At 46.2% G+C, this 24,494-nt stretch overlaps 1 protein-coding gene and 1 long non-coding RNA gene across 3 annotated transcripts; one reads left to right on the top strand and one right to left on the bottom strand.

The window, feature by feature from the left end:
- Positions 1–1,175: 1,175 nt before the first annotated feature.
- On the bottom strand, positions 1,176–12,017 carry LOC148056441 (uncharacterized). The gene is made up of 3 exons (XR_015703147.1): positions 11,546–12,017; positions 7,327–7,402; positions 1,176–5,269 (listed from the first exon to the last, which is right to left on the bottom strand). It is a non-coding gene; the product is annotated as an uncharacterized LOC148056441 (long non-coding RNA).
- On the top strand, positions 8,185–23,015 carry KCNJ2 (potassium inwardly rectifying channel subfamily J member 2). Of its 2 annotated transcripts, XM_087750515.1 has the most exons (3): positions 8,185–10,185; positions 11,413–11,510; positions 17,583–23,015. In XM_087750515.1, the coding sequence occupies exon 3, from the start codon at positions 17,799–17,801 to the stop codon at positions 19,080–19,082; it is 1,284 nt and encodes a 427-aa protein (XP_087606641.1). In that variant the 5' UTR covers positions 8,185–10,185; positions 11,413–11,510; positions 17,583–17,798; the 3' UTR covers positions 19,083–23,015. The 2 variants fall into 2 exon arrangements, with proteins under 2 accessions (XP_087606641.1, XP_009465191.1); XM_009466916.2 differs by lacking the exons at positions 8,185–10,185; positions 11,413–11,510 and adding an exon at positions 12,430–12,566.
- The last annotated feature ends 1,479 nt before the right edge of the window (positions 23,016–24,494 follow it).

Genomic DNA, 24,494 nt, shown 5'->3' with positions numbered 1-24,494 from the left:
TTTTCTCTTGGAAAGTAGCACTATTGTTCTGGGTCAAGATTAGTTTATGTCGAAGGGAATATAATAAGAGATTATTATATAATTTATTTTTCCAGATTTGCCTACCACCGTTCATTAAGGCAGCTGGCATTTCCTTCCCCATTATCATGTATCATTTAGTGCATATTTTCTGTGAAGTTGATTTTCAGATGTGGGACATAATATCCCTTTGTTTATCCCTTGTTTCTTACACACTGTGCAGGAGGTCTGACTTCAGCTGCCTACCTAACTGGAAGCATTACGGTTACACAGTTATACTCCCTTCAGGAAATAACAGGTACCTTTCAGGGTATCAGAAGTGTTTGTGTGGGAAGAAAAAATTGCTTGTAAGCTTTTTTTAGCTCTTAAATCCTTGCTGTTTTTGACCTGAGAACCTGCAAACAGAAAGAGTTGGTGTCTGTGGTGGGCCTAAGAGGCCCATTTAGGGAAGCATCTGACAACCAATTCGCTTCCAAGCAGACAAGAGGAAGCGTGACAGAAATGAAACAAGAAAAAAATGAAACAAGGAGCAGTTACAGTTTTAGTCTGGGCTGAAAAACGTGGATCGATGTTTTCATGGGGCTTAAAATCACAACACAGAAGCTACTTCCAGAACTCAAAGCTTTTCTTGGGGTCAGTCCCCATGGCTGAGGAGGCGATGGGGGAATCAGATAAACATCAGGCAAAACCGGTACAAAGTTGCATAATTCCTTTTTGAGCTCTTGTTGCTCCCTAGAAAGCTAATATTTTTGAAGCTGTGATATTGTCACCTGTCAGCCGTTGTTTGCTTCATGCTCCATAATACAAAGTTACCTGGGACTGTCGGAAACGCCCAAGAATTTCCTGGACCCAGGTGTGTCCCCGAAGTCCTGCGCCCTTCCGGCCCAGCACAAACCCAACCTCGGATGCTGTCAGCCGCGTACAAACAGCAGCGGGACTCGTGTTTTCCAGGCGTTAACCGTCTCCTCGCTCGCACTCGGACCCACGGCCGCTGCCGGCGCTGCCCCGGCCCCGGCCCCGCTGCTCCCGCCGCGGGAGCCGGGCAGCGCCGCCGCGGGCACTTGGGCGCCACCTGGTGGCCGCCCCGCGGAGCCGCCGCGCCGCCCCCCCCCCCGCGCTGCGCCGGGTCCCCCCCCGCCCTTTCCCCGCCCGCCGCGGCTGGGGCCGGCGGAGCTCGCCCGGCTCCCGCTGGCACGGCGCTGAGTGGCTTCCCAAGAGCATCTATGCTCGGAGAAAAGCGCCATAAATTCAAACGAACCCCTACGCTTAGCCCCCATCTCTGTTTCTCTGTTTCAAGCACTCCTTCAAGGGTCAGCTTTGCAATGTTGCACAATCATCATGATTTGGGAGGCACGGCGTGCTGTCCCCGCCGATGGATTCCCCGACCGCTCTGAAATGGCACGTAGAAAGGCGGTGTTATAACCACGGCATAAGCGGAGAACCTGTTGTCAGCAAATTCCTGGTATTGCCTGACCATCCTGGGCAAACTTGGAACCGGAGGTTAAGGCTTCCTATAGCTGCCTTCTCAGGCTTGGCAGAATAAATCAAACTCAGAAAGAAAATTATTTTGGTATAAAAATTGATTTGACATGTGCTCCGTCCAGCTGATTTATTCTATATCATTCCTCTTTATATATAGAAGCAAAAGCTGAGAGGTTGCTTGATTTGCCAGCTTAGGTATATATAGCCAGTCAAAACTGGCTACACTCCACTAGGAACTTTTCAAATAGGGCAATGATCTATTTGTGACCAAAGATACTTACTTCAAGAGGTATCAGTGACAAGAAGCAAAAAGCTGCTTGTTTGTTTGGACCAGGGAACGTTTGTGCGTGTAGAAAGGCAATGGTAATGTTTATTATGTAAAACTACACACAGAAGGGCTCCAAAATAGAAATGCCTTAATAATTATCTCATATTCGGTGCCATGTCCACTTCTGAACGCACATTTTCCATTGAACAACTTCGTGTGTTCTCTCACGCATGGGAGTAGCTCCAATTAAACATCTGCTGAACCATCTATATCATCATCCTTCTTCACATCCTTTCTTCAGCCTCTCCTTCGCAGCGGCGTGTGTAGGAAGCTCCACAACTGTCAGGCAGCTGGTCTGCTGCGACTACTGGGCATTGCATTTGTTCCTCGTGTTTCCCCATCTCCGATCACAGGGTGTCTCTCAGACTTGCCTGACAGGGGAGGGACTATTTTTGGTCTGATGTTCATTCGGCATGATTTCTGCTTAGTTCAGGTGCCAAAATGAGCTGATGGCCTATATGTGGCTGCTGTACAAAACAGCAGTAGAGAGGAGGGAGTCCCAAAGCCTCCCCAGTACCACCGCTCTGTACTGTGGCTCGGCAATGTCCGTATGGGGTGTCTCTAGCACACTGCCCTGGTAGAGTTGCCTTTTGGGTGTGTCACAAATTTTCAAATTTTGACTGATAAATACTTCTTTGTGATGGCCATGCCCTAAACAGGGCATGAAACAGAGGAATTACGCATAAATGGGTAGGTCTCAATTCAGATCTCCAAGTGGAAATCAAAAAAGACCATGGTGAGTGTACCCAGGGGGAAGCTTTCCTTGCCCACCCAGGTCAAGGGCCTTACTCATGTTAAGTAAATGTGACCCCACCAATTTGAATGGGCCAGTTTCAAGAGTGACCTGTGGTAGGATGTGAGTCGGGAAACAAAATTTGGTAAGTACCTTATTGCAGTTTGTGGAATTACTCACTTTATATACTGATTAAAACCTCTTCTCTTCAGTGATCACTTTTTCCATAGGCAAAAAATCCACCTTGCTTTTGTCACTTGTTTCATTTGAGAGGGTACAGCAGAGTGCCACTGCTGAGTTGGCAATCACTCTGTTAGAGGGCCCATAACACTTTCCCTCACTGGGTCTTCTTTCTCTTTCCTCCCATTTTATCCTTCTTTTTGGAGAAGTACCAGGTAAAGCCATCAAACACAGTTCACAATCACACAAAACATCGGTCCTGCACACCTTTACACACCACCAGCCCCAAGCCACTTCCCAATGCCCTCCAGCAAACCTGTGGCTGGTAGTACAGAAGACCAAAAACCCACAGACCTCCTTTGATATGGTCTGTACCAAAGATGAGGAGGGATGATTTGGAAAACCTCACGCTGGCGTTAGCAATCCTCAGGAAGTTGGGTGCGAAGCTCTAGCAGGGAAAATCACAGCAGAGGGGAAGCATCGCCTGTGAGTGTATGTCTGCACGTGTGGATGTGGGACTGAAATAGCTCCCATCACTTTCCTTACGTTAGCCTCAATAAAAGGGGACAGTGCCTGCCAATTCCATCTCAAGTTTCATCCCTCTGAAATATGTGCACTTTCACCAGCTGCATATTTGGCCCAGGGTAATTACTATAGTGCTAATTTTACTTTAGATGATGAAAGCACTGGAACAGCCTAACCATATAAAGGGAGGAGATACATACAGCTGATCCAGTCTTCTGGGTCCTTTTTTGAGCAAAGGAAGTCATGACTTTGACTTGTAGATTTGCTCCTTAGGGAGGCTTCTTCTTACAAGAGTTAGCTGAAACACAGCTGAGGCTAGAGAAGAGCGAGGTCAAGGATACTTGTGTGCTGGAAAATAAAAGCACTGAGTTCTGAAGTGTTGCCTTGTAGTAAATTACCCTATACAGGTTAAATTACTCAAATAGATCTGCTTCTTTTCTTTTCTCTCCTGTGAGAGAAGCCACTTCCAGACACCAAAAGCACAAAGATGCTTGAAAGTCTTCTGTTTCTTTCTGGACCTTCCAAAAAGATTCAAAGTCAATTGACATTTCTGATGAAGATTCAGAACAGGCATTTATTCTATCCAAACCAGTTCAGCTTGAAAAAATTACAGTGAAGTATGGTCAGAGGAAAAGCAATTTGCCAGAGCCTGAAGAGTGTGAATAATGCAAAGCAAACAGCTCTCTGCAGCATTCACTTGTGCTTTCAAATATGCTCACCTTAATTGTGCACCCATCCTGGCTTCACTGGTGGTTCTGGTGACCAGCATCACGGATGGTGATTAAGGAAAGGTGAGCTGGTTGGTGATTTCTAACTTCTGTAAACTTGGAGGATTGGTTTGGTTTGGGTTTGTTTTGTTTTGTTTTTTTAACAAAAGACCCAGAAATGATTGGCATTGTTGGCACTCAATCCTAAGCACTGGGGTCACCCCATCAGGAAAGATGAACAAAGCCAGCCCGTTGTGCTCTGGTCTGGTCTGTTCTGCAAAGGTTTTTTATGTCATCTTTGCTGTCAGAGAGCACAAGCACCTTCCAGTACTGTAACAAGCGACATGACGAGCCTCTGTTCATTCTCTTTCTCTCTTTGTCTCTCTCGCTTGCTCTCTCCCTCTTTACTCTTTGCCACTGATTGCCTCTACATGTGATCTCTGGCCTTTGTCAAATCAAGATAGTCAGAACCTGGGTGCTGAATGTTCCCTCTGCCCGAGCACGTTACTGATGGCCTCGGTAGGCATTTGGCTCCCAAGCTAAGTGTGTGCTTAGATTGAAGTGAAATATGCATTGAAGTGCTGCTCTGAATAAGGGTGGTTTTCTGGTCTGAGGCATTCAAGGAGGAATGTGGACTTCTTGTAATCAGCCTGTCTTCTTCTTGAGCTATGGACCGGCAGCATGTTTCTGCAAATCACTTTACGCCAACAACAAACTGCAGAAAATGCTAACTTGTGCCAGCCGAGTCTGCAGGCAGGGAAGGGACGGGCAGTGAGCCCTGCCCCCTCCCAGGCAACCTGCTCTCTGCAGCACCCGTTTGCCTGTGGGAAGAGCAAGCACAGCCCCGGAAACCTCCAGGGTCCTGGGCCCCGCGATGCCATCGGCGGGCCATGATGTCACCAGGACTCGCAGCCACCGTGGGCTGCAGCAACTTTGACATTTTACAACTTTCCATACTGATTTTTTAATACTTGATGGGAAATGGCACAATGCTTTCCCCTCCAGTCTCTGTCACAAGGTTGCTTAATAGGGTTTGAGCATTAGTTTAAATAATATCAGAGGATCAAAGCCAACTTTTGAAGTATTAGGGAGATTACAAAGAAAGGCATGGCTCATGCCTTCTGAGGTGCAACATTTCCTAGTGCGAAACAGGGGACAGCCTCCTTCTGCAGCCGTCCTTTCCCTCTGTCTATGCATCTTGATCAGGTCAAAACAGAGCACAGGACATGGAAGTTGGCCCAAACTTTAATGCAGGATGCCCAAGGGTGGATGAGGAATCCTTCTTGCCCTATGCGTCTGCATAAATGAAAGGCAGAATTTAGCCTGGAGGCACAAAATGACATCAGAAAAGCAAATAAGCAGCACAAGATCATGATAGCAGAAGAAAGGAAGCTCTGGCATTTACTTGCTGAAGATTATTTCCTCTCTGACGAAAGAGTTTTCAGATGACAGAGGTGTTTTAGTGGGTGGGCCTTGGAGGGCTGGTCCAAATAATCAGTCAAAAACAATATCAGGAAGTTTAGCCAACAATTTGAGCTTAGTTTGGTTTTACTCATCTGTTCAATTTTAGTTTTGAGAGAAATTTAGAAAGGTGCCAGCTAATTTAATTTGTCTACCTCCTTCCCAGCCACGCAGGAGTTACGAGCAGGGCTGAACTGCCATTTTGTGCCAGCGATCTACTCCTCTGATTGCCCGGACGGCATGTCTCCCGGCCAGGCTCTCCTTGCTCAGCTTGGCTTCCTGACCGGGGAAGGGGGATACGAGATGCTGTGATGGCTATGAAAGGTCCCCAGGCTCTCCCAGTCAAGGTGGGACTGCTCTACACCAGCTCCAGCAGCTCAAGGACCCTCTTTGGTGCACATGCAGACCCGGTACAGGAATTGCTGCATTCAATCAGAGCTGACAGTGCTTTGAAACAGCCAGCGCAAATGCACGTACAATCACCCGGTCTCCTATCAGGGAGTGGTCTGCACCACTGCCATCGAGATGGAAGTTCCTATTTGATGTAAATAGGCACAGTGCTGGCTCCTCAGGAGACTTAAGCTTGTTTTCTGCTGTGTTTTTCCTTCCACAATGGCCAATGATCTAATTCTCTGTTTTTAGCAAAGTTTATTTGCTTTCCAGGAGAGAAAATAAACTCTGATATTTTCATTTATGTTGTGGCCATGGACTCCAGGCAAATTCTTAGGTTCTGGTACAATCTGATAGAAAACACTGAGGACATTTGCATTTAAGCTAATATACTAAAATAAAAAGTCTGAGAAAGTAAGGAGAGCAGTAGTTTATGTGATGTTAATGCAAATCAGATGCTTCTGAGTTTATAAATGCAGTTTTCACTAGAGTGGGTACACTGATAGGTAATAAAGCACAGTGATAATAAATGATCATCGGCAGAAATGCAATATGCACATCGCAATGCAGGAAAACCATGTAGGGTTTTAACAGAGGTCCTCTGAGTCACTTCTGGGTATAGTGTTCTGCTGCTGGAAGCAGGTTTCATTGTGTACCCACATATTTCACATCACCTTTCTCTCAGGAACTGCCAAACGTCACCTGAGAAGGTGAAGCTGCCCAACTTGAATCACTTTGGTGAACCAAGTTGTGTAATACAAGTGGGTCAGTAGGAGAGTTGCAGAAAAGGCATGTACTTTGCATTAATTTTGCTTAGAAAAGACAAAAGGTTTCTAGCTCTTTCTATTGCAATCAGCTTTTTATTCTTTCTTGCCACTCCCTTTGCCACTGGAAATTTTCCACATTTCTGCCTATGGTAGCACACACAGAGTGACAAAGGCCAAAGCAGATCTCTGCTTCATCCCTCCTCTTACAGCCATGGTGAAATTAGAGGAAACACGGCTCTGTAATCATTACCCTTTCCTCACCCTGCACAGAACACCAGAAGGTAGGTTACCGCTTTTTTTTTGCTAATGAGAACATTGGTGTGCCAGGAAGGTTGGTGGTAAGATGCCGCAGGGGCAGAGAAGCAGACCAGAAACACATCTTTACTCCTTACAGCTCTCCCCACCCTCACACCTTGGGTAACAACCATTTATAAGGATCAACTCATCAAACTCTGATAACCCCCAAGGAAGGAGGTTGAGGTTTCATTCCTGCCCACAGGGGAGGGACCCAGGCACTGTCTCTGAGCACAGGGGGCTCTGCAGATGCAAGTTTGTAAGTTGGCTGAGCACCACGTGGGCTTTGGGACAAGTAGGTGACTTGACTAGTGACAGTCCGCAGTAGGGTACTCATTGAAAAACCTATGAATATCTACTCCCTTGAGAGCCCTCCTGCTTACATACAATATTTACATAACCAAAAGTTTACAAGCCAGAGAAATACAAAGATATTCTTACCCTGTTCTGTTCAGCTGAGCGTGAGCCTATCCTGATTTTAGAAAATCTGGCAGGCCAGTAACACTAGCAACTGAAGCTGTAAGGAAGAGAATGAAAGTGTAGTCACACAGTTTTGTATGTGTAAGTTGCTGGCTCTTAACCCTTTTCCTTCCAGGAATTGTCAAGTTCCCTATGTCAGCTCCATGGGCATGTTCTCACCACTCTGGCAAGTTTTATTAACCATTAACTCCCTTTCCCTTGAGATATCCAAAGAATGGGAACTATGGAAGATCATTAGATAACTTTGAGATTAATAGGAAAATATTAGCCTCATTAATATGTAATCGCTTGATCAGTTTTATCACTTGTACTAATATCCTCATTAATCTGAACATACGTTCCCCATTGCCGCCTTTGAGGACAAATTGTCACAGCTGACTGATGGCTAGACAAGAAAAAATATAGAATATTGCCATGTCAGAAACAATGCTAGATGTACCTTAAGTTTATTGCATTTCTGAAAGATTATCCACAATCCTAATTTGTGAAAATAGATCACTAAATGGTAATACAACTGTCTTGCTACAGCAGGGCTTCTAGAAAATAATGTGCAAGGTGTACATTAAATAACAGATTAACATTTTCTAATAATTTTAAGGCCTTTGACCCTGCAGAGAGCATGTGTTGAGAGCTGAGAGAGCTCACTTTTTACTGACAGGTATTTATCATATTTTGTTGGGTCTGAAAGCTCAGCTGGAAATTAAAGATCCCTTAAATTAGGCATCTAAATTTATTGAGAATCAAGCCACATGGAATACAGTGTTGGAAATAAGTTTTCTTTGGCAGAACTTCTTGGGTTGCTGTTGGATTGCCAGTTATATACAGTTACTGTTAGCTATGGATTACTGTTTGTAATTCATTATTTCGAGATTTCTTCACCTTGTTTCCCACATCCACCACCTGCAGTAGCAAAGACTGAAAGTATATACTTAAGGGTTTTTTTTTAAATATAGTCACCTGCTGGTGATTTGACTTTAGAATGAGACTAAATAAGACAGTCTGAGATCTTAAGCAAAGATTTTGGACACAAAGTATCTGGGAAAGAAATAGAGAAAACAATGTGGATGGTGTGTGAGTTCCACTATTCTCAGATATATAAAACAATTCAAGTTCCTATGCCATATTTCACCCCTTCAATGAACAAACACGTTATTATCCAATATAACTGTGTCCCTGGCTGCACATCTGTATATCCTATTTGCTTGCAAAGTACAAAATATATTTATTTGCTCTCTCAAGTCTTATCAAACATGTAACCGTCTCTCTGTGGAATTTTCACTCGATTTACCCATTCCTTCTACTACCAATGTGGCTTCATTTTTCCTTGGAGATCCCAGCATTAGACCTATAAAGATCCAGTTAATGTCTAAACCCCAGGGGTTTACTGTGAATGGGGAAACCACCTTTTCCTGATGAATTTTTTCCAGTTGACTTAATGGCTAGAGAAGAAAGGCTAACTTATGCCAGTTTACATGCATGGAAATGGTGAGACCAGAAAAAAAGCCCAACGTGTTATTTATGGCATTTCTTCTCATCTTGTGGAAACCGACTGCTTTGATTCTACCAGACTGTGTTTTCTTTGCAAGTACAATACAATTAAGCTATTTTCAGCTGGCAATAAAATCCTTGAGAACCAAAGCAGATTTGGCCACTTTAAGAGATGAAGACTAATGCAATCTGATAATTAGGTCATTTCACCGCCAAGACAGAAAAAGCAATTTAATAACATCTCCCGTGCAGTAAGAGAGGGGCTAAAGCCTCTGGTCCCAGCTGGCAAGGACTATGCCTGCAATACAACTCTCAAATTCGCTTCTGCAGGGCATCTGCAGATCTCTGCAAGACTGACAGACGGGGTGGCTCTGATGGGCAAAGGAGAGAATGATGCCGGAAAACAGAAAATGTGGGGAGAAAAAAGCCCCTTCTTTCACTGATATGGCCTGGCTGAAATTTGTTTAAGAAAAAGCATCCTGCTCTGTTGCTGGCTCCTTTTGTTTTACGTCCTACACTGGTATGAAATATGAACGTTCTGCCTTCCCAGAGCCCTTCTTATCCCTTGATACCGTTGCTTCTGCAGGTAGTGGATCCTGTCTTGAAAACTCCTCAGACTATGACCATTTCACATGGCTCTTCTAATATTTCAGTCAGGAGCCTCTGTAGTGAAGCAGTGAGAGACTTCTGTAGCTAGACTACCTCAAATTAGAAAACCATTCACTGAGAGAAGGAAAACAAACCCTCACTCGCTCTTGAGGGTTAAGTTTCCAGCTGTCACTCACCCTCTTTGTCCTGGCTTGTTGCAACAGGAAAGGGTTTTTTAGAAACTTTTCTTGTAACTTCAACTTCCCTGTTTGGGGGGTTTGGAAGTACTTCTCTTGCTGAAGCCCATGCAGACGAGAGACCGCTTTGTTATGGTTCTTGTTATCCAGATAATAGATTAGAATCAATATTTCATTCTAAGAAGAGCTTTCTGAGCAGGGCTGTTCTGACTTTAAAAAAGCTGTAAAATAATCTTGGTGTATATGCTCTACTCTTCTTCAGTATGAAATGCTAAATGGCTTGACCTGCAAGTCTGTGCTGCTGTGAGTAAGTCTTACTCATATCAGCAGATCTGGGGTCTCTGGGTCTAGTAGGTCCGTAGTCTTTATCAGTTGGTTTGCATGAGTAAAGGCTGAGTAAGAGTCTAGAAGGTCAGGCTGTAATCTGTAATATCTTGTGGACATTGTGCAGAGATTTGTCGAACCCACCCCCCAGCAAACCGCCTGTATTCTCAGCAGAGCATCTCTTAGCAATAGCGGATCACAGTGGAGCACGTACTTCTTCAAGGTGGGTCAAACTGTTGCTATTTTAGCTGTTCATAGGAAGCACACATACACTCAGAGGAATGAGGGATCTGTTTTTCTCCAACATAGGTACATGAACTGTGTAGTATTTGTGGCTATGGCTTTCAAATCCTGTGGATTTAATGATCTTCTTCTTACTGAATGAATAAAATAATTGCAGTCACTTACAGTTTTTTTTTCCAGATTCGTCATTCATAAGAAACTTACCTGTGTTATAGGACTTTTCTCCCCTTAAAAATGAACAGAATCACTGAAAAATGTCATACACAATGATTGCCCAACATGCCGGATTGCTCAATATACACAAGCACTTGTCTTTTCTTCCTCTCTCCCCATCATGTAAATTTTGCATATCCTGCACACATAACACTGGGGACTTTTAAAACCATCTGCATTTGGCTGTTGTATTTGTTGCTGCAACAATGTGGTGCTTCCTCATTCGGAGTATGGGGAACTCGGCAAATACTGTAAGCGACAGTACTGGGAGTCAGTGGAAATTGTCCAGCAACGCTATGAGGAATGTGTTCCTAAAACCTTTACTCCATGAGAAAGCATTTGGGCAAAGCATTTTCACTGAGTATTTAAAGATGGCTAATGTCAGAGTTGTAAACTTATGAAACAAACGAGGAGGAGGAGGACAGTTTAAGCAACGAGTGACTGCAGGTACTGGCATTGCTGTGGGAAGTAGTGTTTAGAGGGAATCGTGTTTAGAGCCTGCTCTGGACGTTGTAAGGAAGCTCCCCGGAGGAGAGCAGCCGACCCACTTGGACCAGGCTATCCCTCAGCAGCTCCAGGCAGAAGACCTGACTGCTGATTAACGCTGTCTTGTCCCAGAAGCATCCCCAGCACCCGTTTTCTGGGTGTTGCAGAGGCTACCGTTGGAGTCTTGGGTGCAATTCAAGGTGTTCACGCCAACTTCTAAAGCTTTGTGTGGTCTGCAACCGTTGCATTTAGCAGTCACCTTCGCTCTCCTTTTTCCAGCAGACCATGCAGGGCTGCCTGCTGCATTTCAGCTGTTAGCACTCGGGAACTCGGCTTCCCGAGGGCAGCAGGAGAGCGCTGCAGCAGCGGACACCTGCCTCGGAAACTAACACCCCTGCACTGTCCATCAGAGCCGGAGTTTGGCAAACTTCAGAGTGTGCTTACAAGGCTGTTTTTGTTCCTGCAAGGCTCCCAGCCAGACATTTCATCCTTGTTTTCTTTGTCTTAGGCCACGTCCACTGTAGGGAGGACAAGCTATTAAAAATCATTCTGATTTCTGCATTATTTCAGCAACGGCCAGCCAGCCTGCGGATCAAGCTGCCACAGGTGAGCTATGAAACAAAGAAATGGATCGTACTTACTGCGGCCAGGCAAACGCTTCTCTTGCTTCCAGCCTTGCTCCAAAAGATCTTACTTCAGGGATCGAAGCTCTTGTTTTGGAAGGGGTGTTTGATTTCAGTGAAAGAGAAGGATGTTAAGTTTAATAGCTGTGCTGCAGTATGCTTGACTTGCTTCTAGTGCACGTTAGGGCCGGGCGTTTGGGATGAGATACCCTGCATCTTAGCATTTCCCTTCACTGAGATAAAGAAAGGAACAAAACTATTCTCTCTCTGGTATTTTGTCTCACTACATGGGTCCTCGGACACCAGCCCGACAGGAGAAAGCTGGAGCGAGCAGGCGTACAGATCCCACACGGGACCTTTGCAAGTTCCCAGTGAAGTCTTGCAAAAGCCTTTCTCGCCGTGGAGGGGATGCCCGGGGCAAGTGCTGGGTGCCCAGGGCAAGTGCCAGGTGCCCGGGGCAGGAGCCGGGTGCGGGGGCAGGAGCCGGGTGCGGGGGCAGGAGCCGGGTGCCCGCGGGCACTGGGGGCAGCGGGCGGAGCGGCCGCAAGCGGGGCCCGGGGCACGCCGCAGGCTGCCCGCTGCGGGGGAGCGGGGGCCCGGCGCTGGCTCCCCGCAGAGCCGAGGGGCCGCGGCCGCCCCCGCGCTCCCCGGGCGCCGCGGCGTCCCCCGGGCCCCCCCCGCCCCGGTACCCGCCCCTCGCCCCGGCGGGGCAGCCCCGCGCCCGGCCCCGCCGCGCTCCCCGGCCGCGGCCGCTCCGCCGCGCTCCCCCGGCCCCGCTGCCGGCCCGGCGCGGCTGATGGCGGCCCGGCCTCCCGCCTCCCATTGGTGCGGGGCAGCGCCGAGGGCGGGGACGGCGGAGCCGCTATTAAACATCACATGGCAGCCCGCAAAAAAGGGGCAGCGGCTCATTGAGTGGCTCAGTTGCAAGCGGTGCGGCGGCGGCCGGCGGGCACCCTGGGATTGGCTTGCTGCGTCCCCCCAGCTGCTGGATCTTACACCCTTTTAACTCTATAAGCACCTCCTTTAAGGCCGCCGGCAGGTAAGGAGCGCCTTCTTTCCAGATCGATCCGAGACGGCCAGCCAGCCGCCTGCAAGTGCCGCCCCGGCTCGCAGGGGCAGGGGCGATGGGCCGGCGGCTGGCTCGGTGCACGCCCCGGGCCGCGAAACGCCCGAGATAAAGCTTTCCGTGTCGGTGAACGTGTTGCACGCCTCGGCATAGCCGTTTGGAGGGGGAACTCCTGCATTTCTCCTGCACCATCCACCAGCTATTCTCAGTGCCTAAAATAATTAGATAGGTATGCCGGGAACACTCGAGCATCTGCTTGCAGCATCTGTTTATGTTCATAACTTTCCATGCACCAGCTGCTTCCCCCTCCCCTCCCCGAGATATTTTATTCTGGGGAAGGGCTGGAAGTTTGCATGACAACTCCGTGCCGCAGGAGTAGCACCGCTCCATCCCTTTCCATTCTTCTCGCCTGTTGTTTCCTGTACAAGAGAGAGGTCAAAAGGATCAAGTCTTAGAGATCAGATGCGTGTTTTTGAAAGGAGTGCCCGAAATGTTTTAGAGGGGTGTGGAATGAACCTGTAGCTTCATTCATTGGCATTATGGAATTGGGGGATTTTCTTTCTTTTTAATCATCCTGCCAAAAAAATAGGAAGAAAAACCAAAACAAAACATTGCAGCTGGGGAGCCTGTGAAGAGCCTGTTATTGTTTCAACTTAGTTCCTGACAGTTAAAGGAACAAATACTGATAAGAAATGGCAGATTTATTTGCGGGGGTTCCGCGGCTGCTTTGTCATCTTCCGGGGGCCGGGGCCCCGCAGGTGCCGGGGCCGGGGCCGGGGCCGCGCCGGGGGCCCGGGCTGCGCAGGACCGCGCCGCCGCCCTCGCCACCCCCCGCCGCCCCGCAGCCGGGCGGCCGGCGGCCGGCACTTGTTTCTGGGTTTCAGCCTTACCTTTACACTTGTTTGCTTTTCCATCCTCACAGCCGGTGCATCAAGTACACCCCCTGGTGATGACTATTTCACTTGTAGTTATTTTGTCATCAGCTAGAAATACCCTGAACTCATCCCCTTTGCAGGACAGCAGATGCAAGCACCACTTGTCCTTTCCTTTCTCCTATTTCTTCACACCCATTTCCTTACATCATCTGCTCTTTTTTTATTTATTCCCCTCCCCCCCCCCCCGCCTGATCGCAAAGGACAGATCCTTCTCCTGAAGGCAGCTAACCACTTTGTGTAACTTGAGTCCTACCCAAATCAGTGGAGAAACCCTGGGGAATGACCTTGAAGTAACGCAGGGGTCTGGAGGAAGGTTACGGGGATGGCAGCGGGTGCTGTGGGAACAGGCTTCGCTGGTGGCGCGTAGCTCCTTTGTTCTGTTTGCCGAGGGCAGCAGGGGAAGGCGCCTGGCTCAGGTAGTGCTGGTGCTCTCTTAGCAACATGTGCCCGGCTCGCTCTGCAGGGCTGTGTGGCGTCAGCCTGGGAATAACTGCTCCGAGCGCTCATTAGTGCTCCTCTCTCTCCCCCCTGCTCTTTTTGCACTTCAGAGTTTTTGCTCAGTATTAAACCTTCTGCACAAATGCCCTTCGAGCTGTTTGTTGTGGGGTTTAGATGTGTGATGTGAACGGCTTCCCTGGGGGAAGGTCTTGAGGGGGATGCTTGCTAAGGGGAAAGTGAGGGTTCGGGCTCCTCGTCGTGGCACTTCCACAAATGTAGGTTCAAAAATGCTGCAGATGCAGCACAGCCCCGTTTTTCTCTGCTCCTCCAAGCATCCTCTCGCAGCAGAACAAGCCCAGGGCTCTCCTACCCCATCTCATCCCTTCCCAGTAATGCTGCGTTGGTGCCAGTGCTGGTAATTACAAGCTGCATTGCTCTAGTCTTGCCTTCTCTTCCAGGAGGAAAGGCAGCATGAATTAATAATAATAACACACCTACTGATGATTGAATTTACAGCTGTGTGTGTGCGTGTGTCTGGCTGCAGTGTGTTGGGCCCAATTATACAAAGATTTGGGTTGGTTGGTGGGTACTGGGGTGGCTTCTTTGTCTGGTGAGGATTACAGGGCTGGTCCCACACTAGCTGGGCATCTTCGGTGCCACCAACACCTGATAGCGGGGTGGGCTGGGGGGCAGCAAACTTGCTTTGCCTTTGAGCAGCAGGTGGATTAGCAAAATAAGAAGTCCCATTAGATTTTCATGCTAGTTTGATTGTTTCTGGGATTTTTGGAGGAACCTCTACTGAAACTCATTGTGGAAGTCAGGGTCACCACCCATCAGGTGCGTGATCAGGCAGCCAGTGGATCTAGCGGGCATTTTACAGGGCCTGTGCTGCCGTGAGCGGGAGCAAGATAAGACCCGTTGCGTTGCACTAGCTGGTCCCTGCGCACGGCGCTGCCCAGGCTCCCATCCCATCCCATCCCATCCTCCCCACTCCAAGCACTCGCAAGGAAAAGAGGCAATTTGTGCTATAAAAGAAAGAAGGCAACTATGCTTCAGTGGAGCATGCCAGAGCTTTGTTGTGTAAACTTCAAGCAGTCTGTAAAGGTAGCACAGGGTGCCCCCAGGCACACCCCACCGAGTTTAAGGATCCTCAGAGCCAAAGTGGTGCAGAATCGCAGAGCGAAGGCGCAAGGCTGTGCAAGGTACGGTAGGTAGAAGGCACTCAGCCATTCAGAGTAGGAACATGACAATGTACAACACCTAATTCGGGTCCCAAACTTCTAAATGCAGCCAGCTTGCTGCAGGAAGCTGGCGTTAGGATTTCAGTGATTTGTGGAATTCAGACAAATGTCCTCGGGTCAAGACTTTTGTGAGGGGAGCTGCATATTCAGACACTTGAGACTTTACAGCTTATCTTTCCCTCCACCACAAGTTTTCCTCTAAAATCCAAGAGACAATGCAGGAAAAAGAAAAAAAAGAAAGACTTCAAAATAAAGTGTTTCCTAGGCTGTGTATTTCCATCAGCTTGGAACAGAACAGACTTTGAATGTGGAAGCTGAACATGACTGTGATTGCAGGATGTGGTTTATAAAAGTGATCAATTTGCAGACCCATGCAATGTTTTTCAAGAAGTTTTTTGTGTGAAATGTATTAACAGTATTTTCACTTTTCCCTTGTGTTTAGGTTTCTAATAAAAGTATTTTTCAGCCAAAAAAAATAACTGAAGTGAACATTAAAGGAATTGCTTTGTATTTTTGGGAATGATATCCTGACGGGAATGAGAAACCCCATGATTAAAAAGGTGTGCGAGGAAAAAGTGAATCCTTACACAGTATAGGCAAGATAGGCAGATAAGTAAGAGGGAAGCCTACATTGCTGAGAGCCGTACTCAAAACTGGGCATTAGTGAACCTATCAAAAGCTGCCAAAATGTCTTGTACGCCGCTGAAGTCACAGATGACTAATCTCGGCAAGTAGGCGTTGGGACACATTCTTGCACAACAAACAGAAGTGAGGAAAAAAGAGAAGGTAAAAGTAAGCCCTGAAGAGATTCTAGAGGGAAAACCAGCTTGCATGCAACTGGGAGCACGATGTTGTTTTCTGTTTGTCACCTGCTCTTTTCCTAACAAGTGTTTGCTGACCTAAAGCCCTTGCAATGTGGCTGAAGGATGTGGGAGGGCTGAGAAACTGTTTGAAATCCCTCAAGTTTTTGGAACACCTCTGCAGGGCTTTAGGGGCTGCCTTTGGGAAAGGAGATAAACTCTTACGTACAGCTGTTGTCAGATACGAATCAGAGGAAGAGCCGCAGAGCACTGAGGCTGCTTCGTGGGCAGAGGTCGTGCTCCTTGGTGGCTGCAGTTTTGTTGGGTTTTGGACAAACTCACATGAGTTTTGATAAGATTGATTTACGAAGAGCATCATGATTTAATTGCCCACTACTGTAAACGGTACCGAAGTCTCCTCTCCTACGACAAATGGACAGCAGACAGTCCTCATCACTCAGTTTTAGTTTTATTCCCTCCATGGGGCGCATGTGTGGATGGAGCAGTTGCATTAATGCATCTCTTCTCCTCTGCAGTATTTCAATTACATTTCCTGATATACAGTACATGACTTAATGGATGACGCACATGTTAAAAGCTAAACCTGGGTCTAAGCCAGACCTCCCTGAAACAAGTTTGGTGACTTCTACCCTCAGGAAGAAGGTTTTGTAGCCTTTCTGCTGAGTCTTAATTACTGACATTTAAGACCCACGGGACACTCAGAACTGTTGCCCGTTGGAGATGGAACTGGCTGCCTCGGGCTCCCGAGGGGAAGGTGCTGATATTTGCCACTAAAGGTGTTATGAAGACGCCTGGCCGGTCCTCATCCATCGTAGCCTTTTGCTGGTTGTGTTAGCAGGAGCAGATGAGGGTTGTTATAAGGTTTAGTTTGCTTTGTGCAACTTAAGCCTAACGTGAGTGTAAAACCTGCACAGATCCCAATGAGTTTATGGAGTTAAAGAGGAACTACTGCAGCCTTTATTCCTGCCATTTGCAAAGAATACACAACTCCTTTTTTTTTTTTTTTTTTTTCCTTAATTAAAAAAAAGCTATATGCAATGTAATTTCATGGAAATCACTGATGTTTGCATTTTCCAAGTTTATTGCTTTTCTCAGTACACGTTGTCTCCCCTTTTGCACGCTCCCTTGTTTGTCGTAGGTAAAACAGTCCAGGAGACACATTGTGTGTCACTAAAAACTGTTTCGGTATTCATATTTGAACAGATGGATGTTAAAGCTAATTGTTTGTTTCAAAAGAAACAGAAAGCACGGTTGTAAATAGTAGACAGATTCTTTGCGTGTCCAGCTTTAAAGTGAATATTGCTGAGAGATTTGTGTGACATGATCACTTCAGTGCTTTCACTCAGGAGGAGTGATGCCTTCTTTGTAGTAATGATGTCACTTCTGTCAATACACAGCTGCACTCGGAGAACTTGTGCGTTCCAGAAAACGCTGTCATTAAGAATAAGGAAACTTCCTGCAGGTCCCCAGGAGTTGTTTTACTTGATTCTTGCAGGTTTGATTCCTTATCCTTTTCCTCCAAGATCTAATACGACATTTCTCTTTCTCTTGCAGACCATGCCCTCTCTATGACGGTTACTTGTTAAGCTAACTCTGCATGCCAGAAGACTGTCCTTGGTTGATCCAAGGGCTTTTGGGGACTCCGGCCTCTCCCCAGTTTTTCTGTGTGTGTGTGTTCCTCTAGAACTTTCAAAACTGTTTCTCCAAAGGGTTTTGCAGAAACTTAGACTGTTTTCTAAAGCAGAAGCACCTCAGTCCACAGCAGTAGTGATGGGCAGCGTGCGAACCAACCGCTACAGCATCGTGTCTTCGGAAGAGGACGGCATGAAGCTGGCAACCATGGCCGTTGCCAACGGCTTTGGGAATGGAAAGAGTAAGGTACATACCAGACAGCAATGCAGGAGCCGCTTTGTCAAAAAAGATGGCCACTGCAACGTCCAGTTTATTAACGTGGGTGAGAAGGGACAGCGATACCTGGCAGACATCTTCACCACTTGTGTGGACATCCGCTGGAGGTGGATGCTAGTTATCTTCTGCCTGACTTTCATCCTCTCCTGGCTTTTTTTTGGCTGTGTGTTTTGGTTGATTGCGCTGTTGCATGGGGATCTGGAGAATCAAGAAAATAACAAACCTTGTGTCTCTCAAGTGAGCAGCTTCACCGCAGCCTTTCTGTTCTCCATTGAGACCCAGACCACGATCGGCTATGGCTTCAGGTGTGTCACAGACGAGTGCCCCATTGCAGTTTTCATGGTGGTTTTCCAGTCTATAGTAGGCTGCATCATTGATGCCTTCATCATTGGTGCTGTCATGGCAAAGATGGCTAAGCCGAAAAAGAGAAATGAAACTCTAGTCTTCAGCCACAATGCCGTGGTGGCCATGAGAGATGGAAAACTGTGCCTGATGTGGCGTGTTGGAAACCTGAGGAAAAGCCACTTGGTGGAGGCACATGTGCGAGCACAGCTCCTCAAATCCAGGATCACATCGGAAGGGGAGTACATCCCCTTGGATCAAATAGACATCAATGTAGGGTTTGACAGCGGGATAGACCGCATATTCCTGGTCTCTCCAATTACAATAGTACATGAAATAGATGAAGACAGTCCTTTGTATGACTTGAGCAAACAAGACATGGACAATGCTGACTTTGAAATTGTAGTAATATTAGAGGGCATGGTAGAAGCTACTGCCATGACTACCCAGTGCCGTAGCTCATATCTGGCAAACGAAATCCTCTGGGGCCACCGCTACGAGCCTGTACTCTTTGAAGAGAAAAACTACTACAAAGTGGACTACTCGAGGTTCCACAAAACATACGAAGTGCCCAACACACCCATCTGTAGTGCCAGAGACTTAGCAGAAAAGAAATACATTCTCTCTAACGCAAACTCCTTTTGCTACGAGAACGAAGTGGCCCTCACCAGCAAAGAGGAGGATGAGATTGACACTGGGGTGCCTGAGAGCATGAGCACAGACACCCACCCGGACATGGACCACCACAACCAAGCAGGGGTGCCTCTAGAGCCACGGCCGCTACGGCGGGAGTCGGAAATATGACTGACAAACTCTTCCTCTCTCTTTTGGTTGAAAGGAAAAAAAAAAAATCTATTGGTCAAAGGCACGTTGACCTGAGAAGTTGGCCCAGAACAGTTTTCAGACAACGGTACTGTTGAAAAGTGGTGTGAAGGCAAGCAGACCTGAGAAACCCAGGCTGGTTTTAGGGCTGTCCTCAGAGGAGGGACGACAGAAAATGAACTCTAAACACAAAGCACTAAACATGTCTAAGTATGAACAGAAGGCACATATGTTGTAGAATAAATTATGTATATATTTTTTTACAAAACTTGAACTTGCAGGCAAGCTTTGGTTGGGTTATTATTATTTTTTTTTCAACTTTTTCCAGAATGCTTCTCTCTAGGGAACAAGAATGTTTTTAATGGCATAACAAAGGCAAGAATCTGCCTTATTATTATTATTATAATTATTTTTTAAAAAGCTGCTGCTAACTACATGAACACAAATGGTTATTTTTGTTGCAGTGTAGTTTTTATTTTCTCTTGTGTAATTTAAAAAAAAAAAAAAAAGTCAGTGTTGAACTTTTTGGGTTGAAAAGCTCATGATCACTTCAGAGAGGCCAATGTTGCCAGAAAGTCTAAACTCCTTTTGAGGCCAGTAGTTTGATAGCTAGAATCAATTTCTCTCTTTCCAGTTACATAAGGGGCATTACGTAATATCAGGCCAATCAGTAGCCTCCAGCAAAATTATGATTTTTGGGGGGAGAATTTAATTCTCTATCTAAAGGAAAAATGAAATAAAATATATATACATAGAAAAAGTACTAAGTTAAAACTACCTAAATGGATACCAAAGAAAATGCACAGTTTTGCACAGCGGAGTTTATTTAAAAAAAAAAAAAAAAAAGAAAAAAAAAAAGGAACAGGCTGCTTTAAACAAAAAAATTTCAAACCTCAGACACTTTTTTGTTTTTGATTTTTTTTCTTTTTTTTTTTTCTTTTCTTTTTAAGACCTTTATTTTGCACCTTATTCTAAAAGCTTAAGACTCGGATCTAAAGTGAGCTAGGACTCCTCCCCTTCCCCCCTGCTCTTCTATGGGGAAATAAATTCCCTTCCTTTCTTGTAAGGAGAAACGCAGTTGGGGGAAAGCAAACAAGCAAACATCTGTCCTTCCCCGGTCGCTCGCAGCCGAAGGTCAAGTGTTAGTGCACACATTCCCAAACCCGCGCTAGACCTCAGCGCTGCCCCAGCCTCCTGAAAACTGAGCCATCCTCTGTGTGCTGCAGGCGTCTGACCCGAGCCCTTGGCTGCCGTTGTGTTACCCGTTAAACTATGCCAGAGCCACGCGAAGCTGCTGATCGATGCTAGAGGCTAATGCTGCTGGAGCAGGCGTTTAGGCACAGATGAGCCGAGCGATAGATAAATCCCTGGGAAGAGGTTTTGAAGAGGAAGGGAGAGGGTAAAGGAGAGGAAAAGAGAAAACTTTTACAACACAGCACTTGGGAATGGCACAAGGATTGTTGCGTTTTGTAAAATTCTTCTCTTCAGCAGGGCAAGGGTGTCAGAAAAAGTGTATTTTCCAGCTCATTTGGAGAGGGATTATTTGGGGAGGATGAAGCTGCAAAGCGAGGGCCATCTCCTGCCTCCTCTCCCTGGCAAACACTGAGTGGTCGGTGGATGAGACGTCACCGAGCTCTGAGCAGATTTTGTGACCTTCTGTGAAGCTCTGGCTCTAGCGGTATTTTGGCTCCTTCACCCAGAAGGCTTTAAATTCTCTGTGCCTCTAAGATCAAGGAGACAGTGAACCTGCGCTTCACGCCTGCTCCCCGAGGAGCAGGTGGAGAGGGGTGGTGGTGGGGACGATAATCCTAGTCAACTCTTGCAGTATTGGATCACTATGCCATTAAAAAACAGCTTGTTCTAGGTCTAATGTCTTCTGCAAACTGGTATCTGTGAAGGCCTCTGGCCCCTTCCAGCCCTGCCTGAAAGAAATGCCTGCAATGAAATGGTTTCTGATAAGATGGTATCTACAGTGGGTGGGTTCAAAACTGTGGAAATTCGACATTGTAAACATAGATTTGGCTACTATAGAGGGCAGATGATTGAGTGCAAGTACTAAGGCTGTTACTGGGGTGGGGGGACATAAAAGAAAGGAAAGGCTGAACATATTAAGGTGATTTGATTGCAGTTTCTGGGTCAACAGTAGTGAAAACAACTGAGTGCTGCTAGTGCTGCTATTGTGATATTCTTGTAAAAGGAAAATAACTAAACCAAAGAGTATTCAGTGAAACAGAGGGTGCATGAAAATGCAACGGGGAAGGGATGGAAAAGGGAGGCTGACTGGGAGAACGGGGACCTGTTCTCCAGATCAGCATCCCCCAGGTGCACAGTGCTCCCACTAAATGATACTTGAGATGTTTGAGGGAGGGATGAGAGACGGGGGACGGGGAAATGCAGGATTCAGCTTGTTTCTTCAAAGCAAAAGGAATTCAGAGAAAAAAAAAACACCTCCCCCTTAACATTTCTGGTGCAGAGGTTTGGGGTTTTTTGTTTTGTTTTGTTTTGTTTTGTTTTTCAAGTCAGTTTTTCAGAAATATTTTTAAAATGTACATTTTATAAAGTTTATCAAGTATTTTCATATTTAAAGCCAAATGTAAATAGAAGTCTGTAAAGGAGGACAAGGAGAAGAAGAAAAAAAAAAGGCCACAAAAAGTATAAATTCTGCTCGGCAGTCTCAGCTAGCTAGTACCTAGATGCTACCGGTTAGCATGATTTTTAGCAAATACTTGCAAGCCTTATAGGATTCCTAATGCTATGAACTTCTCTTTATTTATTTTTAAGCATGGACTTTTAATTTGAAAACATGTTCTAGTTACTGGCATTTTTAAAAGTTACCAGCTTTCCGAGTGCTAGTCTTGTCGAGGGTGTGCATCGAGGTAATCCATTACACTCTCTGCCACATTCTGTTTCTTTTTTTTAATAACCCTTTGTCTTTGCCGATTGAATCTTACATTGCAGAATTGCACTCAGCCTCTGGCTCCGGGAAGCTGCTAGAAAGAGACCTGCAATGTACACTCCATGGTACCCTTCCCCTTGTCCATCATTTCTTATTTCTCAGCACGCCGTGGTAAGCCCAGTATAGGACAGACTATTGTAGCACGCTTCTACAGCAGCAAATTGGGTTAGTCATTTTTTAAAATGTTGATATTTTTAAGGACTACACAGAGACTGACAGCGTTTCTTCAGTTCCCGATGATCCTGGGCCAAGCTGATGCTTAATTAGGGGCCCTTTAAACTGACTGAGCTCTACCCGCGGACTCCAACAGGCGTTGGTTCGGCCTCTTTATCAAGGATAAAGTTGGCTGAACTGGCTCGCACAGAAGGTTTATACTGTATTTCGCTTAGGGTCTGGGGGGAATATGTTATTTCTGCCCTTCCCTGAAAATACTTGAATGAGACACATTGTCTAAAACACAGTACTGCATACAGTGACAAAAAGCATTTCCGAGGCAGGTGGGGATGGGTCTCTTCTTTTCTCTGTCTCTTCCGTGCGAGTTGTCCTTGGTTAAGTAGCAAGGGTAGGAATCATTACTTAGTAGCTGTGTTTAATGATACCCTCTCCCAGCCATGATAAACTTCGGTGGTGTTAGTTTAGCACTTGCTTTTCTCGGAAAAGACAAAGGGTCCAGATGTTTTATTTGTTCTCTTAGGTCTTCTTTTTCATAATGGATTACAAGGTAAAACTGAGAAGTACTGTAATGTCTTTAAATTATGGCTGCTCATGACCATTGTAAAGTAGAAGGGTGCTGCATAGTTGCCATCCCACAGCCAACGAGAAACTGATTTTGTAATGACTTTTGGCCTGCAGCTATTGTAAGGTGAACAATCTAGGCATCTGACAGTTGTCCATTACTATTTTCCTGTTTGCAGCCTTTTTGTATCAAAGTCTTCCTAATGTACTGCACAAATTGTGGATTGTACAGATTTTTATATATTATGTCTTATTTTATTATTTCTAAATAAATAAAAAAACCAGAATGAACTGGTGTGTGCAGCGTGTATGCAAATGAACTGGGGAGATGGGTCTGGAGGTTATTATATAGCTGTGTTTATGGCTGGCTGAGCACAGTCATTGTCTGAAGCTCTTTAGGAAGAGACAGGTCGTTCTCTCCCTTGACAAAAGGCAGGAGGAAAGGTGATACCATCATTATTTCCCAGATGAGAACACAGACACGGTGGGGCATAAGGCAACTTGCACCAAAGATCTGGTCCAGAGAGACTGAGGGGCTTTCTTAAGGTCATACCTGGAACTGCAGAGCTCCCGATCATTAGCTACAAGTTTTATGAAATTGAAAAAAAGCTCAAAGTCTGCATAACCTACAAAGCAGGGGAAGGGAGAGGGGGTGAAAACACAGAGCATAAGCAAGGACACTGGAAGATTTGGAAAGGGATTAAAAAATTAAGCAGGAAACATCTTCAAATCCCCATGTTTCATGTCTGCCTGGAACATCCCCTTATTGAGATGATGCTTCTCAGCTCAGCTCAATTCCAAACACGCTCGCTGTAATCTTCATACGTGCCTCATTTGTCTGGAGTCCTGAGCCTGATGTCACAAGTGTGGAGCTGGGTTTTTGTGTTACGGGACGGGGAAGCGTATCGGGAAGAGGCCTCGGGTAACCGAAAAGAGACTCAATGCCCTTATTTGTCTGGGTTGGAAAGCTCCTTTCCCACTGTTTGTGTGTGGCCTCCAGGGCAGATATTGAGGCTGCACAACTGTGACTCAGCTTGAAACTGCTGATCTAACCAGAATCAAACACGCTGCAACAGCTGAGGATGGCCGTCAAGCATTTCAACGCAGTTTTGACCTCTCTGCTGATTTTTCAAACTTTTTATCAGTCTGTAATGCTATTAAATGATGCCTCAGATGCAGACTTGACACTATCTAGAAGGACTTCATTTATGAATTCAGATTTACTTTTCAAATCTAATGGTCTCTTGGAAAGCTTATAATAATAATTACAGGGCTGGATTTAGAGATACAGATTAGCTGTCACAGCCTGGATCTGCTTATTCTCCCTACTGAAAGGCATCCTCTGTGAGAGCCGCTCGCTGATCTGACCCTGGCTGTGGTGGTTGCTGCAGGGGTGGCGGGTTGGGGGCTACTATCTGCATATTCTGCCAGGCTCGCTCCCGTTGCCTAAATCGTTAGCACCCTCTCCTGTCAGTGCCTTTCCCTTCTCTTGCTGGCCACTTGTCCGGTCAGGTGGAGTCGGCATAAATATAGCAACAAAACACAGACGGCGTATTTTGGTAGCTAGCAAGGTAATAGCTTAACTCTTCTCCTTCCCATAGTAGCTGGATGTATCTAGCAAGCATCAAGCGTGCTCTGCAGGACACAAGCATATGCTACCTGAATCTAGACAGCATGAGTAAAATGCCACAGAAGACATAACA

This window comes from Nipponia nippon, unplaced genomic scaffold (genome assembly GCF_047370975.1).
Source record: "Nipponia nippon isolate SJK-2023a ecotype South Korea unplaced genomic scaffold, ASM4737097v1 scaffold_14, whole genome shotgun sequence".
In the NCBI taxonomy this organism is placed as follows: domain Eukaryota; kingdom Metazoa; phylum Chordata; class Aves; order Pelecaniformes; family Threskiornithidae; genus Nipponia; species Nipponia nippon.
The sequence above is the reverse complement of the archived record's forward strand: the minus strand, read 5'-3'. Positions and strand labels throughout refer to the sequence as shown.

Excerpts from the sequence above, each read along its gene's own strand:
- KCNJ2 (XM_087750515.1), top strand. The coding sequence starts at position 17,799 with ATGGGCAGCGTGCGAACCAACCGCTACAGCATCGTGTCTTCGGAAGAG.